Source organism: Spodoptera frugiperda, chromosome 23 (genome assembly GCF_023101765.2).
Source record: "Spodoptera frugiperda isolate SF20-4 chromosome 23, AGI-APGP_CSIRO_Sfru_2.0, whole genome shotgun sequence".
NCBI lineage: Eukaryota > Metazoa > Arthropoda > Insecta > Lepidoptera > Noctuidae > Spodoptera > Spodoptera frugiperda.
In genome coordinates, this window is record NC_064234.1 from 14103036 (window position 1) to 14117324 (window position 14289).

Genomic DNA, 14289 nt, shown 5'->3' on the forward strand with positions numbered 1-14289 from the left:
TTTGAAGTTAGGCTTTCGATGAAATTGTGGACTGAATTGACTTTTAAAAGTAATTTTATTTATTTTATATCACTTCTTATGTCTAATGAATTTTGCTCATTTACTATTACTAGTTCTATCTTAACTTGTGTTGTTATTACACTTTATTTGAATATCCCAAATCTATGAATGAAAAGACGAACGTTAACTACTAACAATCAAAAAGACATGACCATAGATACAGCAAAAAATTAAACGTCATTTAAACGTCAATCAGAATATGACAAACAAACAATGACATTTAAGCTTCTGGTGTGCGACAAGTCTTTATCATAACACAATCAAAAGTTAATTAACTAAAAACTGGTCCAAATAATGAGAATAAGATGCTGGTAGCAAAACCAAACAATGATTTCTGCCGTGTTTTTAACAGCTGAATGAAATAAAGGATCTTAAAGCTATTACTGCCAGTGTAATAAATTCAAATCTCCAATCAGATATCATATGCAAATGCAACAGTAAATGATTTATAAAATGGCAACCCATAACGAGAGCCCGTTATGTAACATTATCAACATTGTCATGCTTTATTCACGACTATTAGACGCACTGAATCACTCGCAGATAATAAAACTAGATATACATTGACACCATTGTAATAGCTGTTTATATTTAGACAATGCTAAATGCAGACAGACATTTTAAATCGCAAAAGACCTTGTACGTATCGCCCGTTTAGATCTACGAACGATTGCGGAGAATCCCATTTGGCGTTTGTATTCAATGCCCGTACAAAACTACTATCAGTAAAAATGACCATTTAAATTCCTTAAAATAGCGCTGTATGTATCGCTTTGAATGGCTTTATTACCTTACAAGTACAGTACCATTGTAAGAGTTCAACGTTCAATAGTACGCTAGCGCAGACACGGCGACGCCGCTCGGACAAAACGACGCCGCGTCCAATGTAAAAATTACTTCGTATACCTATGGCCTACTGAGTTCCACGCTCTGCGGATAGATGGCGCGCTTTTAAATTATGAATGTCTGAGGGAAATTCAACACGTTTTGTTATGATTCTGTTTTATTTACACGTGTAAGATTGATTGGAGGGATTGCGTGATGTGTTATTTCATTGCTTTGGGCACACTTCTTGTTGTCAATGGTGGGGCCCCAATTTCACTTCGGATTTTTCTTTTGTTTGTTTAGGGGAAACGTGCTTTTCTATTAATTTTGCTGTTGACTGTATTTATGTGGGGTCGGGGTGGAAAACTGATTGATGTTTCCTCACTTTTAATGACGATTTTTGACGTTTGAGGAAAACATAGGTTTTAATCAAACCTTACAAATAAATATGTATTATATTTGTTCAGCTTAAATCATTTTCTTTGAGTAGTAGGTATGTAGGTACAATTTTCTTTCTGATTTCTTATTATAGGTTTAGTTTAGTACCTCGTAATAAAAATGGGAGTGCTCGTAGATTATCTTAATTTTCTTGGTTTACACTTTTCCAAAATTTTCAATCAGTTAATTTAACATTTCATTTTTATTTGTCTACAGATTGGCGCGCACCGATGGCAGACGAATCAGAAGCGGCGAGGGCACGGCGCGCGCCCGCGCCCCCGCCGCGGCAATCCACGCGCCCCCCGGAGCCGCGCCCGCGGATGCAATCGGACCCGCGTATACAACCTGACCCGCGAATACAACCCGATCCGCGAATACAACCCGATCCGCGAATACAACCCGATCCGCGAATACAACCCGATCCGCGAATACAACCTGACCCGCGCATGCAACCGGACCCGCGAATACAACCCGATCCGCGAATACAACCGGACCCGTTGCGGTTGCCGGCGCCCCCACGGTTAATCAGGCCGTCAGAGCACCTTGCCATTGTTGAACGGGCGATGGAGCGCCGGCCGCCGCCCCTGGTCCCGGCAGTGACAGTGTTGCAGGGTCCTCGGCCTCCGCTGCCGCCGCCGCAGCCCCATCCTCCGGTGTACAGGCATGTGGCGCCACCACCGTTGAGGATGCCAGCTCCTGCACAGCCAGTCATGAGGCCGCCACCTAGGAGAGATGTTCAGGTAAGGTCTAAAATACCTAAAGGACATACCGTTAAGGGCGGCCGTACACGGACGGCTTCAAGCAGTTATAACCGACTGCTTGAAGCCGCGACGGCACGATGAACTATAGCCATTCATTCGCTGCCGTACACGACTGCTCGAGCAGTCGCGAACACTTCAAGCCGTCAACAGCTTCAAGCAGTCGACGCCGACCGCTCGAGCAGTCCGTGTACGGCCGCTCTAACATACATGATAGTTACAGCTGAATTAAACTATTCGTGCAGTCTGTATTGAAACTACTTAGCAGATTTTTTCTAAAACAATACTCGTACTCGTATATAGTTTGTAAACTGTTTTACATTTAGGTATGGTACAATTTTTATAGAAGAAGAAACATTCTTTTCTGAATACTATTTATGTAACTTTGTTTTCTGTAGTAGGTTATTATTGAGCCTTTTCTATGCTACCAACAATTGCATTAGAAACTATTTCTATGGGTAGTTACTAGATATTACCTTTCTAGAAATGTTTATAGGCAATCTGTAAGATAGCCATCCTAGTCTATATTTGATTGAGTCACAGAGCTTTTATTATGCACACACGTCCACATGACATGGCATGTATCTACAAACATTACAACTATCTATAATATCTTCCATGTATGATTTCAAAAGTTATTTACACGTACGAGTAGGCGTTATCCCCTCGTCACGCTAATCACAATCTGAATACGATGATATGCAATATTCACATGTTTGTATCATAATAGTAATCGATTCGAATCGATGCGAAAGTCTTTAGTCATAGAAATGACTCAATGTAGATACAGATGTGAACTTGGATCTTCCTTTATTTAGTATGGACGAAGCATAAGAACTAGATGCGTTGATAAATGGAATTCAGTAATAATATAGAGAATTTTAAACATGTAAAGATCAGAAGATTCGATACGTAAAAAGATAGGTCTCATACAAAGATGATTTGGGTATTACATGATCTAATAATTTAACTAAAAATCACGGTTTACTCACATAAATTAATAGAGAAAAAGCTCTACTAGTTTCGAGTCACAACTAGTAGAGCACGGAACTCTATATCGTGAGCAGCTACGCAGTTACGCAGCCTACTGATTTTAGTTAATTTAGTATGTCTCAAGAAGGTATTTTAAAAATATGATCAAATATTTTTTTGACAATATAATATTCGTAAGTCATCAACGATTTGTTCCGTGGAAGACCCGCTAAATAAATGATAAAACAAACGGTAAAAACAATGCCCACATTGACGCCAAATGGACAGCAAACCGTTCCCACAATAACACATTGTTCTCCAATGAATTCCCCACCTTCACCCGGTACGCATGTAATTTAAAACCGCGCTCGTTCTCCGACGGGCTTGCAGTTTCTTCCCGGTTTGAGTCATTGACGGCTTTCTTATTATAATGAGACTAAGTGGGTGCCGGGCAGTTTGGCACCACAATAGCTGAGCATGACGTGTTGCAACACTCAAATAATAACGTTTCACGAACGAGGAAATATCAACTGGAGTTTTTATGATCAGCAAGACATGATAAACTTAGAAATTATCAAAGAATTTCTTCGTAATTGTTGTAATAAAAATGATGTAGTACACCGCAATAAAAAAGTCTTTGTTTATAATAAAATTGTCACCCGAAAGACAAATGGTATCCTTGAACGAAATGAGACTGTTCCAAGACAGTTGGCACAATTCGATCATAAAAGATGACTCACTGGAGAAATTATCTTCAGTTTTTAACGGGTTCATAATCGTCATTTATGGCCGCAATTTGTTGTAATAAAAGTCTCTGTCCATTTGAAATTTGCTTGACCCAGATAAGGGCCCGTGGCAGACTACAAGCTAATAACGCGACGAGACGGGGCGGAGTCGGGCCTTGGCCCAAAACCACTGCGTTTATGGCTCGAATCATATTGTGATCCAATCAGAGCGAAAAGTTATACTTTTATAGCAACTTTCGTATAAAATATGAGACAGAATATAGTTCGGATTGAGCCATAAAAACGCGGAAATGTAATTGTGTTCGTGAAGATTTGCACTCTTTTTATGTACAAGGTATTATGTTTCGTAAATATCCTTTGCGACTGCAGGTCAAAGGCCTCTTCTTGATCGAAAAAATAATGAACAGTGATTACTATGCTTCCTCAAGGCTGATAGGTGATTTCTATCAGGTTTTTTCAAGACACATCACGAAAAAGATTTTAGATGTGAGAGATTTCTATGTACTTAAAAAAATTAAGAACATCAACAACAAATAATTATATATGTTCGCGAATTTCAACATAGAACAATAATGTTTCGTTACTTGTGTAGCTTGTAGCTTATCAATAAGTAATAGCTGAACGAATAGAATTACAATTAAGTGTGACGATAAGAAATGCCAATACAGTACCGTCAAAGTGTATTAAGTTGATAAATACCCCATACATTGTGATGTATGGGTTATTCATATCACAGCAGAAAGTTATAAAGTACTTAGGGCTTAATGTATTATGATAATGGTCTTAACCACCTAACTATGAGTGCCTATATTAGATTTTTGTTCGTTCTAATTTGATTGGGATATGGTGTAGTATGATTTTTTATGTTTGGTTTCCATTTTTTTACTTTTTAGGTTTTAATCTTTTGCTCAAGTTTTGTTACTTAATCATTATCAACCTGTAATTTCTTTTCTTTTAGATTTTTCTTATGTATCGTTTCTCTTAGTGGTTCTTCTTATAGACTATCAAGCAACAGCGATTTATGTTAAAAATTAAAATTAATCTCAGAATGCACCACTAATTTGATTTCTGGAGAATTCACAAGATTGACGGGATTGAATTCGAACCTTCTCGGAAGCATTTGATCGATGTGTGTAGGCTGCCTTTTGAAAGTTGCGCCAATGAAGCTTAGCACCGTTAGTGGTATTATAGTTTTCCAAGAAAATCGTATGCAACAGATCAGTCATATGCCAATTTGATGCGTGGTTTCTTTTAAGCACTAGATAATTTAGAATTTACTTGAAAGCTATAGAGACACTAGCTTAGCCACTATAGTTGTATTGTTTTCCTATTGTGTTACCCATATCAGGGCCAAAGAGACATTTTAATGACAAGGTATACAACAAACTATAACCATCTCACACATACTTTAAAGTGGATAAGACCTAAAAAAAGGGACAGTTACAAATCCCACCAACATTTGCCTCTGATAACCCTTAAAAGAAAACCAAACCATAACACCAAGTTTTAAATCCCAAATTCATTCACCAAGTCTCATTACAAGCCTCATTTCGTTTGCAATCGCCATCATCTCATGGTAAATTATCACAATATTCAATTCACCGACCTACTTTAGGGTTTATAATGGCTTGCCCTACTTCGCCATGATTGAGTATTGGTGCTGCATTCGACAGGCAATCAACAAAGATATGAAATGTAGCATTTGTTTTGATTTTATTGTCTGATAACTGTTCGACATGTGCTCTAGTAGCAGTAGCATTAACTACTTTTGTTTTAGCAACTCTGATTTGATTAATCGAGATCTATAGTTATCTTTCGTTGTATGCTATGCTGTTGTGTTTACTTCAACGGTACGTTCTTCTGTTAATGGCTTAAGTGAAGCGTATTTTTTAAGCTTAAAGTGTCATGTATTTCATTGTTTCACTTTTTGATAAATGAAAGTGGACTCTTTATTAGAATGTCTGATATTGGAAGAAGTTAAAAGCAACTTAAAGATCACTTCTTCTTCTTTCATACTACTATTTATTTATATTTTACTCTGTAAAGGTTTAATAGAGTCTTTAGAAAACACATTGATTCTCAATAGCTAGAATCAATCCACGGTTTCCCATTCACAATTACGGATGCCAATGAAAGCGTTACACTATAAAGTCGAGACATAGAAAAACATTAACATGTAAGTAGTCAAGTTGGTCAATTACTTAGCCAAGCGGTCTGGGCTTCGACAATTCCTCGCTTTGCCCGTAATTACGCGGTATAGAGGGAATCTCGTGCCAATTAACAGTACAGAGTTGAAAATGGCAGCCAATTATAAATACCAAGCTTAGTCGATTGTTAGTATGGTGTTGTTAAGCTTAAAGCTAAATGGGATGCTTTAAATACAACTTGTGGGACGGAAATGATCGTTCTTAGTAGGTATTTAAGAGTTACTGCCTCAGGTCTGGTGATTATGTAGTTTTCTTTGCTAGGGTTTCTGACTAAGCCATTTTTATTTTTAGTTTAAGTTAATCGTCCAGAAATACTTGTTTGAAAAAGTCTTTATCATCATTATCAAGGCCCCATTAGCATATTCTGTTGTTACCTTTACACACATAATATAAACTTCAATAAATACAGTCGGCATCTATTGACATAACATCACTATAATAGTTTCGAATCGAGCATATTAATAAACAGCCAAACAGACCGCCCGTAGTCGCGTGGGTGACTTTGTATTCATCGATTTACTATTCGATACATCGATAGTTTGTCATGAGTATCGATACTTATATCGAGTACACCATTAGCGAGTGCATTAGCCTTTTAATTGTGTATTATTGAATATGGGATAACACCCACGTCACTTTGTAGGCCAGGTATTAATGTTTTGTAACCCGTTAGCATTTGACGTATCTATTGCAAAATGGATAACAATGTTTGTGCTGTTGTTTTTGAATAATGATACCAGATTTTCTGCATCAGCTGTAGTTTTCTGATGATGGACTGGTATTTTTAGATCATTGTTCTCATTGTCAAGACTAAAGAGGCAGTGAACCAATTTAATTATAAACGACAACTGCTTCGAATCTCGCCCACGTACGTAAACTACGCAGATTTTCTAAATTTGGTTTCGTTTTATTGCTCCACATTCCATGTCCATCTTTCAAATCCTAAATAGGACTCACCTATGGTTATAAACGACATAAGATCAGACCAAATAACATTTAGTTATAGAAAAGAATTCGTTGTAATCCCATCTTCAAAACTACAAAAAGTCACAACAAATCCCGAACCAACAACTCAAATTGAATGCGAAAGTAATTCGAGAAAGGGAATCAGAACTGCAATTGAAAAACAGCATATTACCTTTGCCCAATAGGAGAAGCTGCAATAGAAAGTTCCCGATCTTTGTAATTCCCTTAGCAATAATTCGTCGGTTGCATTCTATGGCTGACGGCACCGCTATCAACGCAGCCGCAGTGACCATCAATTACCTCGATAGCTGGATTGTGTTACGTTGTTTCAATTCGAGAAACTGCGTATTAGTGGCATTAGTGTTTGTTTCAAATTTGTACTTTGCTGTATAAATTAAAATATTGACCTACGTGCTCAATTGGTGGTTAGAGGTTTGTTGAATTGTTTGTTTGTATTTGCAGTGGGTAGGTTTTATCTTGAACTGAAGGCATAAATGCGTTGGTATATTTTACATAGATCTAGTTTTGTCTTATAAATGGAACTGCATCTCTATTATCGTCATCAGTAATAGTACCTATTCTACTGGACTATGAGCACCCTCATCATGAGAAGGTTTGCCGTGATCTCCTAGCAGTTTGATTGGAAGACTTGGTGTAAAAAGAGAACAATACACTACAGAAAGATGCTTCTTACTGGCATAAAAACATGCTCATGTTTGATTGCGACGATACGCTTGTAGTCTTATGGCAATGATTGTCATATGAAGGTTGCAACGTTTGATTATAATTTATTCCTCATGAATTTATTTCGCTCTTTTTAAATATGTATCCTGGCCTTAATACCTATATATTATGCATTAGTTACCTCTATAGGGTTGTTGCTTTCGCTGAAAGTGTGAGTACGGAGTACCTACTGAGTGGGGAGGTGAGGGGCGGAGTGCCCTCCAGCGCCTCTGATTTACTGCGCAGTGACCGATTCATTATTATATTATCACCTGTTGTCTGCGCGTGCGCTGCGTGGCCCTTTCTGCCCTTTATTGTTAACGTATTGCTTGGAATCACGTTTTGTGAACTCGGTTTTCCTTGAGACGAGACTAAGTAGTGCTTTTAACATAATGTTTAATGTTTGTTCGCGATGAACTCATGCACTGATTTTTAAGAAATTTTTATCAGTGTATGAGTGATTTTTGTTGAAGACGGTTTCAGTGTTTAGTAGCTATAGCTATAGAACTAAACTTCGCAGTAAATTTTAAAAATGAGAAATATAAGTCATCAAACTGTCATCGTAACCAATAAAACTATACAAAAACTACTATATCTTTAATACATTGTAATATTTCCTGGAGACACTTGTACAACAACTTTCTTAACCATTTAAATTCCTTTTTACTTTTTCATGTTATACGTGAAATCCAATATGGAAGGGTAACAGGATCCGAGGATTACCGGCTACTGCCCGGATAAAGTCAACTTTAAAAAACAGTCAAGAGTCGCCGAGTCAATAAACCTTATCGGGTTTCAGTACAGTGCTTAAGTTCTTTCTGACATTTTCAGTTTTAATTTACTAAGTATTTTAAATGTCTAGATACTCAACAATTACATTGAATAAGTCTTTTTATGTATGGGTTTCATATTGCTCCGTACATAATTTTATGAAATGACTACTAATGAAGAAAAAAACGTGCTTCATCGTCATCATCAGCCTATAAGCGGCCACTGCTAACCAAAGGCCTCTTCTGTCACGGAGAAGGTTTGAGCATTAATCACCACACTTGCTCAATGCGGGTTCGCAATGTCAAACTTATAATTACAAATTACGACGTTTCAATGAAATAATTTACTTTCCATTAAGAAACTATGTATATTTACGGTGTCGTTACAGTATTTACTTTTTTATACACGATAAGCTTTTTCACTGATAAATAACTGATCCACGACTGTCCTTTAATCTTTAAAAGTATTTATTATTACGTCAAATTGTTATGACACACTTAACACCTATCATTACAAATACTACACAATTAAACCACAAACAGTCACCTAATAAAGTTAAGAGTAACCTCTAAAATGTTTACGCGACCACTTTCCAATGTCAACGTTCAATCTGCGCCCACGCCGTGCGCCGGCGCGCGAAAGATTGACAGCTGGGTGCGCGCGCGCCCATTGTCCGCACGTCACGTCAAACTATTGTTATTTACTTGGCTTAGTTGTGATACAGGTTTGAAAAGTTGTCATAATGTAAGGTTGCGTTTAGAGTTTGTGCTCAATATAAAAAAAAAATTACAATTGTCATAAAAAAAAAGATTAAATAGATATGGTTGGTTACAGCTACGCTAGCTAAGCCAGAACGTACTACGTAAAACTTTATTTACGAAATGTATAACGAAAATAATAATATTATGTACATATATAAAATAATTTTGTCTGTGTCCTGTTTCTGTCAGGTGGCATTTATTAAATATTACTTAATATTATTTCGACCTCAATCTTAGTAGGGTTTAAAAATAATCTGAATTTAAGTATTTTAGAGCGCACAAAACATCAAAGATCAAAATTTTATTATCTTCAGCCTCCTAAAGCGCAGGGCAGAGGGTTGCAAGTGACAGCTCGGATCTAGTATCAGGTCGAGATGATGGGTCGACTACTACAGTCTCACTATAGATAATATGAAAAATAGGTCGCTATGTTTTATCGATTTGAACTGTATTGGATTTTCAACCTTATTACTAAAGATTACATGGTTTGACATGGATACTCCTAAGTGATCGACTTTTGACATTGTTTAATAATATGTCATTCATATTATTATTTTTTATTTAACAATTATTTGTTTTGGTGCTTCTAAAAGTTTGTAGTTATGCGGGTCCAGGTAAAAAAATAGATTTTATTATTTAATAACAAATTAACAACACTTAGTATTTATTTTAAGAATCATATGTTTTATCTATTTTAATTAAATAAAACTAGTACCTAATTTCAAATCTTCACCAAAAATGTTAATTAAATGACGTGTCGTCTGCAACATTGGAAACGAACACCCGGCAATGAATCTTTAACCTATACACACATACATTACAATGATTATGCAAATATTTCCTTTACGCTACGTCTTGTCTCACACACAATGCCCATGCGCAGCCCATGCGCCATATGGATGCGCGAGTGAAAACTTCTTTGATATGCTAATGTTATAAATGTTAATGAAAGTAGTTTGTATTGTACCTGTAGTAATGATACGTGTTTATGTTTTGAAATATTTTTGTACTTCTCAGTTTAATAGTTAAAATGGAATTTTAAAGTGGATATGGAGTTTTTTTACTAAATTGTCTTTCTTTGGTTCCGGTCCTATAGTTACTGCACGCGTGTAACTGACGCACTCAGAGACATTTAATAATTACTTAATGAATGTCCTGTTGAAAAATTGTATTCTTATCACGGACGACGAAAACGTAACGTAGTAAAATCTTTGAATTTAGTAAATAGCAACTAGTAAATCAGTGAGTAATAACAGTCACTCTATTATTAACAGATATATCTAGGAGTATCTCACAGCGAACTAATTAAGAAAGACAATTGAAGGAAACAGGTTAGTTACCAGGCGCCTGGCGAAAGCCCAACAATTTGTCATTTTTTCTGAACCAATGCATATTTGTCTGGCATTTGGTTCAAGGGAACCACAAATAGAATCGTCCTACACAACACTTGGATCTATTTGCAGAGCTACACACAGACAGACAGTAAGTACGGTTTTCGCCAGGTATATGCGTCATTACGTGTGCTGATGATAGATTCGTATACTTCTGTCACCAACCCTTCCGCAAGTGTCATAAGAGGCGACCAAGGGACTACGCAGTTGACTAAGATCGGGCAGTAACGTTTTCTGATAAAGACTTTGAAGAATACCAAACTCTATCGGGGAGGTGGTTGTTAATGCATGATTAGTTATTGCTGACTAGATTCTGTCAGCCGTTTCGCTCAGATTCCCTGGATAAAAAAATCCTATCACCTAAAACAGCTACAAATTTATGATAACCGTTCAGTAGTTTCAGCGTTTGACAGACAAACATTCAAATATCCAAACAAACAAACTTACACATCCAATGTGTGATAATAAAGAACTTCTACTAATTTGTCAATTATATGCAATTTAGACATTGAATTAATAAAATATTACGAAAGTAACCAGAGTGTTAGTAGAGGCAAATGTGTTTTTAATGTCAGTACTTACATAGTTCTACAGATTTCGTATGACAAACAAACAAATTCATCTTCATCAATATCTACATCTACTTATAGTTTACACCTACATTCATACATCAATCACGTAGCATCCTTTAAACATTAAAACACAAAAGGAAAGTCCACAATATTCTTGTATCTGTCATCGATACAAAATAAACACGATTATCGATACTCGATGTCAGATTATTCGATTGTAATCGATCAATTTACTCGATACGATTGTGTAATCGTCGTTTAAGTTTTCGAGTTATTATTTAAAGTGTAAATGAGTTGCATAGATAATATGTGATCATATCCTTTGATTGCGGTCTTGTTACAAATTAGCACTTGATTTTAATTTTTATGACTGTCATAAATATACTTTATATGTGTTCCCTTTCTAATTTGTATATCCGTTTAACGTAGCTGTATATTATTATTTACATTCTACAACATTATTGCACGTAACTATGTAATTAATTTTAGGAGTTATTTATGGCATCCACATGTAATGTTATACCGTATTATACTTAACTTTTTTTTGAGGAGAATAAATCAAATGACTTATCTCGCTTTAGGCGAGACGAGTGTCAGACTCTTACTGACTAAAAATCACCAAATTCCTACTCTTGCTTTTCGTGCAGGAGCTCGGTAACCCGTTAGGTATTCCGCAGCTTTGGGACCTGCTGCAACTGCTGGGCCCCATCTGTGTTAGTATGATCTGGGGGCACGGCATTCGAGCAAAAAAAAGCGGCACGGCCGTACCATCCTTTTCTCGAAGCAATTCTTTTTCGACCCCCTATAACGGTTGTGGATAAAGCAAGAAACCTGAATCTTCAGTAGCTAATCCGGCATTGTTAAACACGGAATATTTAAAATTTCAGTCAATTGAACCAGTAGTTTAAAATGACAACTTGTTAAAGTTTCTAAATTCTTGTCACTCATCTGACTCACCGATCATCAAAAGTCCAAGGCACTTCTAACACGACTTAGAAGCGATATTTGGAATCGAGTTTAGATTATGGGAAAACTTAAATATTGTAATTTCGGTCCAGTTTTCCAAATACTCGATACGATTGTGTAATCCCGTATGGGATTACAAAGTTATTTATGCAGTTGGTTTTGGTGGTTATAAATTTAATAGGTGTAGATGTACCTACCATATGAGGCAAGGGAGGGGGTATAGGGTGGGTAAGGGTGTGTTTAGCCCATGAAACTGAATAACATTATTACTTGTAAAATGGTCGACGTAATGAAAAACACATGATCTTATGGCACTTTCGAGAGTTACAATTGCGGTTTACATCTGTTAAATTGGAAGTATTAAACGCAGGAATCTCAATTTTTACAACAGATTAAAAAGTATTTACCGTCCAGACTTGTCAAAAATGAGAATCAAAGCCTCCGAGAAAAGCCCATAGAGACAGGGACTTTGAGAAATATGTGGCTTCAAGAAGTAGTACCGGAAAAGAAAAAGAGGAAGACTACATATTTGAAAATATATAAGACCTTTAACAAAATTCGTTGACTGTAGATTATCAAAAATAAAGGCTCTACAAAAAGAAGTGAGATCCCATCAAAAACATCCTGTAAAAAACCCAAGTCTCGCAGCTCAGTCTTTCTACCGTCAAAAGTTGTGAGATCCATGTAATACCAAGTCGGTTAATCTATTTAGTGTCTACTTGAAGGACCTTCTGTCTTAAGTTATTACATAAGTTATTATCATGCCAATATTAAAAATATTTAACGTTTTAAACAAATAGATCGACTTGGACATCGCATGAAAACAAAATGAATATTACAATATTATATTAGATTCTTTAGTCTCTCGCGCCTCACGCGATTGAAACTCTCGTTCCTGTTGGTCGCTGGCCCGTCGTGCTGTGTAGTGTGATACATACTAATAATCAAATCAAGCGATGTCCAAGTCGATCTATTTGTTTAAAACGTTAAATATTTTTAATATTGGCATGATAATAACTTATGTAATAACTTAAGACAGAAGGTCCTTCAAGTAGACACTAAATAGATTAACCGACTTGGTATTACATGGATCTCACAACTTTTGACGGTAGAAAGACTGAGCTGCGAGACTTGGGTTTTTACAGGATGTTTTTGATGGGATTGCTCTTTAAGGCGTACGCACGAGTCCGGTTCTGGACGGCAGACGTCGAGCTACCCTTACTCGCCGTCCGCAGCCCTGCAGGTTGGATGCGTAGAGCTGAAAATCAAGTTCAGTGGCGTGCCATTGGAGAGGCATATATCCAGCAGTGGACGAGAACAGACTGATGACGAATGTATGCTACTTAAAATTGCATTACCCCAATTAAATTGCATTTTAACATTATCCACGCTCTAGAATGCTACCGAAATTGACCCACATTACTACAGATTGAAGTTCAATGTTACAACAGTGTCACTGTCATACATTTCAAATGTCAGTTTGTCATATGTCATGTCATATCATTGACCCTATAACAGTCACCCTTTATGTGAGCAGTGCAACTCTGTCATACAAGCCCTATTGTTTACTTATGTAGAAAAATATTTATTTTGTAAGGTAATGAGTATTGTAATTTATGTCAGTTGTTGAAGGTTAAGATTGATACATTGTTGGTTTTTATAAGTGACTGTTTATTTATTTATTTATTGTACGATCACTCATACATACTAAGTGTGCATTTCTACCAGAAATGTGGTATACTACGTTCCTGTGGATGCTTTTAGCTTCCACCGATCATACTCATTGGTACACAATAGCTTAGCACTGGTGGAGTGAAAGATGTGTGCTATGGATAGCCTCACCCAAGGTGGGAGACGTAATTAGATGACCGTTCCCCCTCAAAAAAAAGTCAAACATTCCTTAGACTAAATTTATAAGCACCTACCAATTATTTGACGAAACTTCGTTCGTTCAATATTCTTCCCTCAATTTTCTAATCCTAATCAAAGATATTAGCAACAAAACTGTAATTTCCCAGTTACAATGTTTCGTACCATTCGCTTGCAAGCTAGCTTTCTAAACCACTAATCCAAAAGTTCCTGATTACACCAACTATTATGGGAGTTCAATTTTAATTAATTAGAAACGGTTTA

General features: G+C 36.5%; 1 protein-coding gene across 23 annotated transcripts in view; it reads left to right on the forward strand.

The window, feature by feature from the left end:
- Window positions 1-14289, forward strand: part of LOC118266783 (rho GTPase-activating protein 23) — a 358039-nt gene that overhangs the window by 73578 nt on the left and 270172 nt on the right. For all 23 annotated transcript variants that reach the window (XM_050703129.1, XM_050703143.1, XM_050703119.1 and 20 more), the window contains one exon: window positions 1540-2063. In XM_050703129.1, the coding sequence (XP_050559086.1) occupies window positions 1540-2063 (524 nt within the window). The remainder of the gene's footprint in view (window positions 1-1539; window positions 2064-14289) is intronic.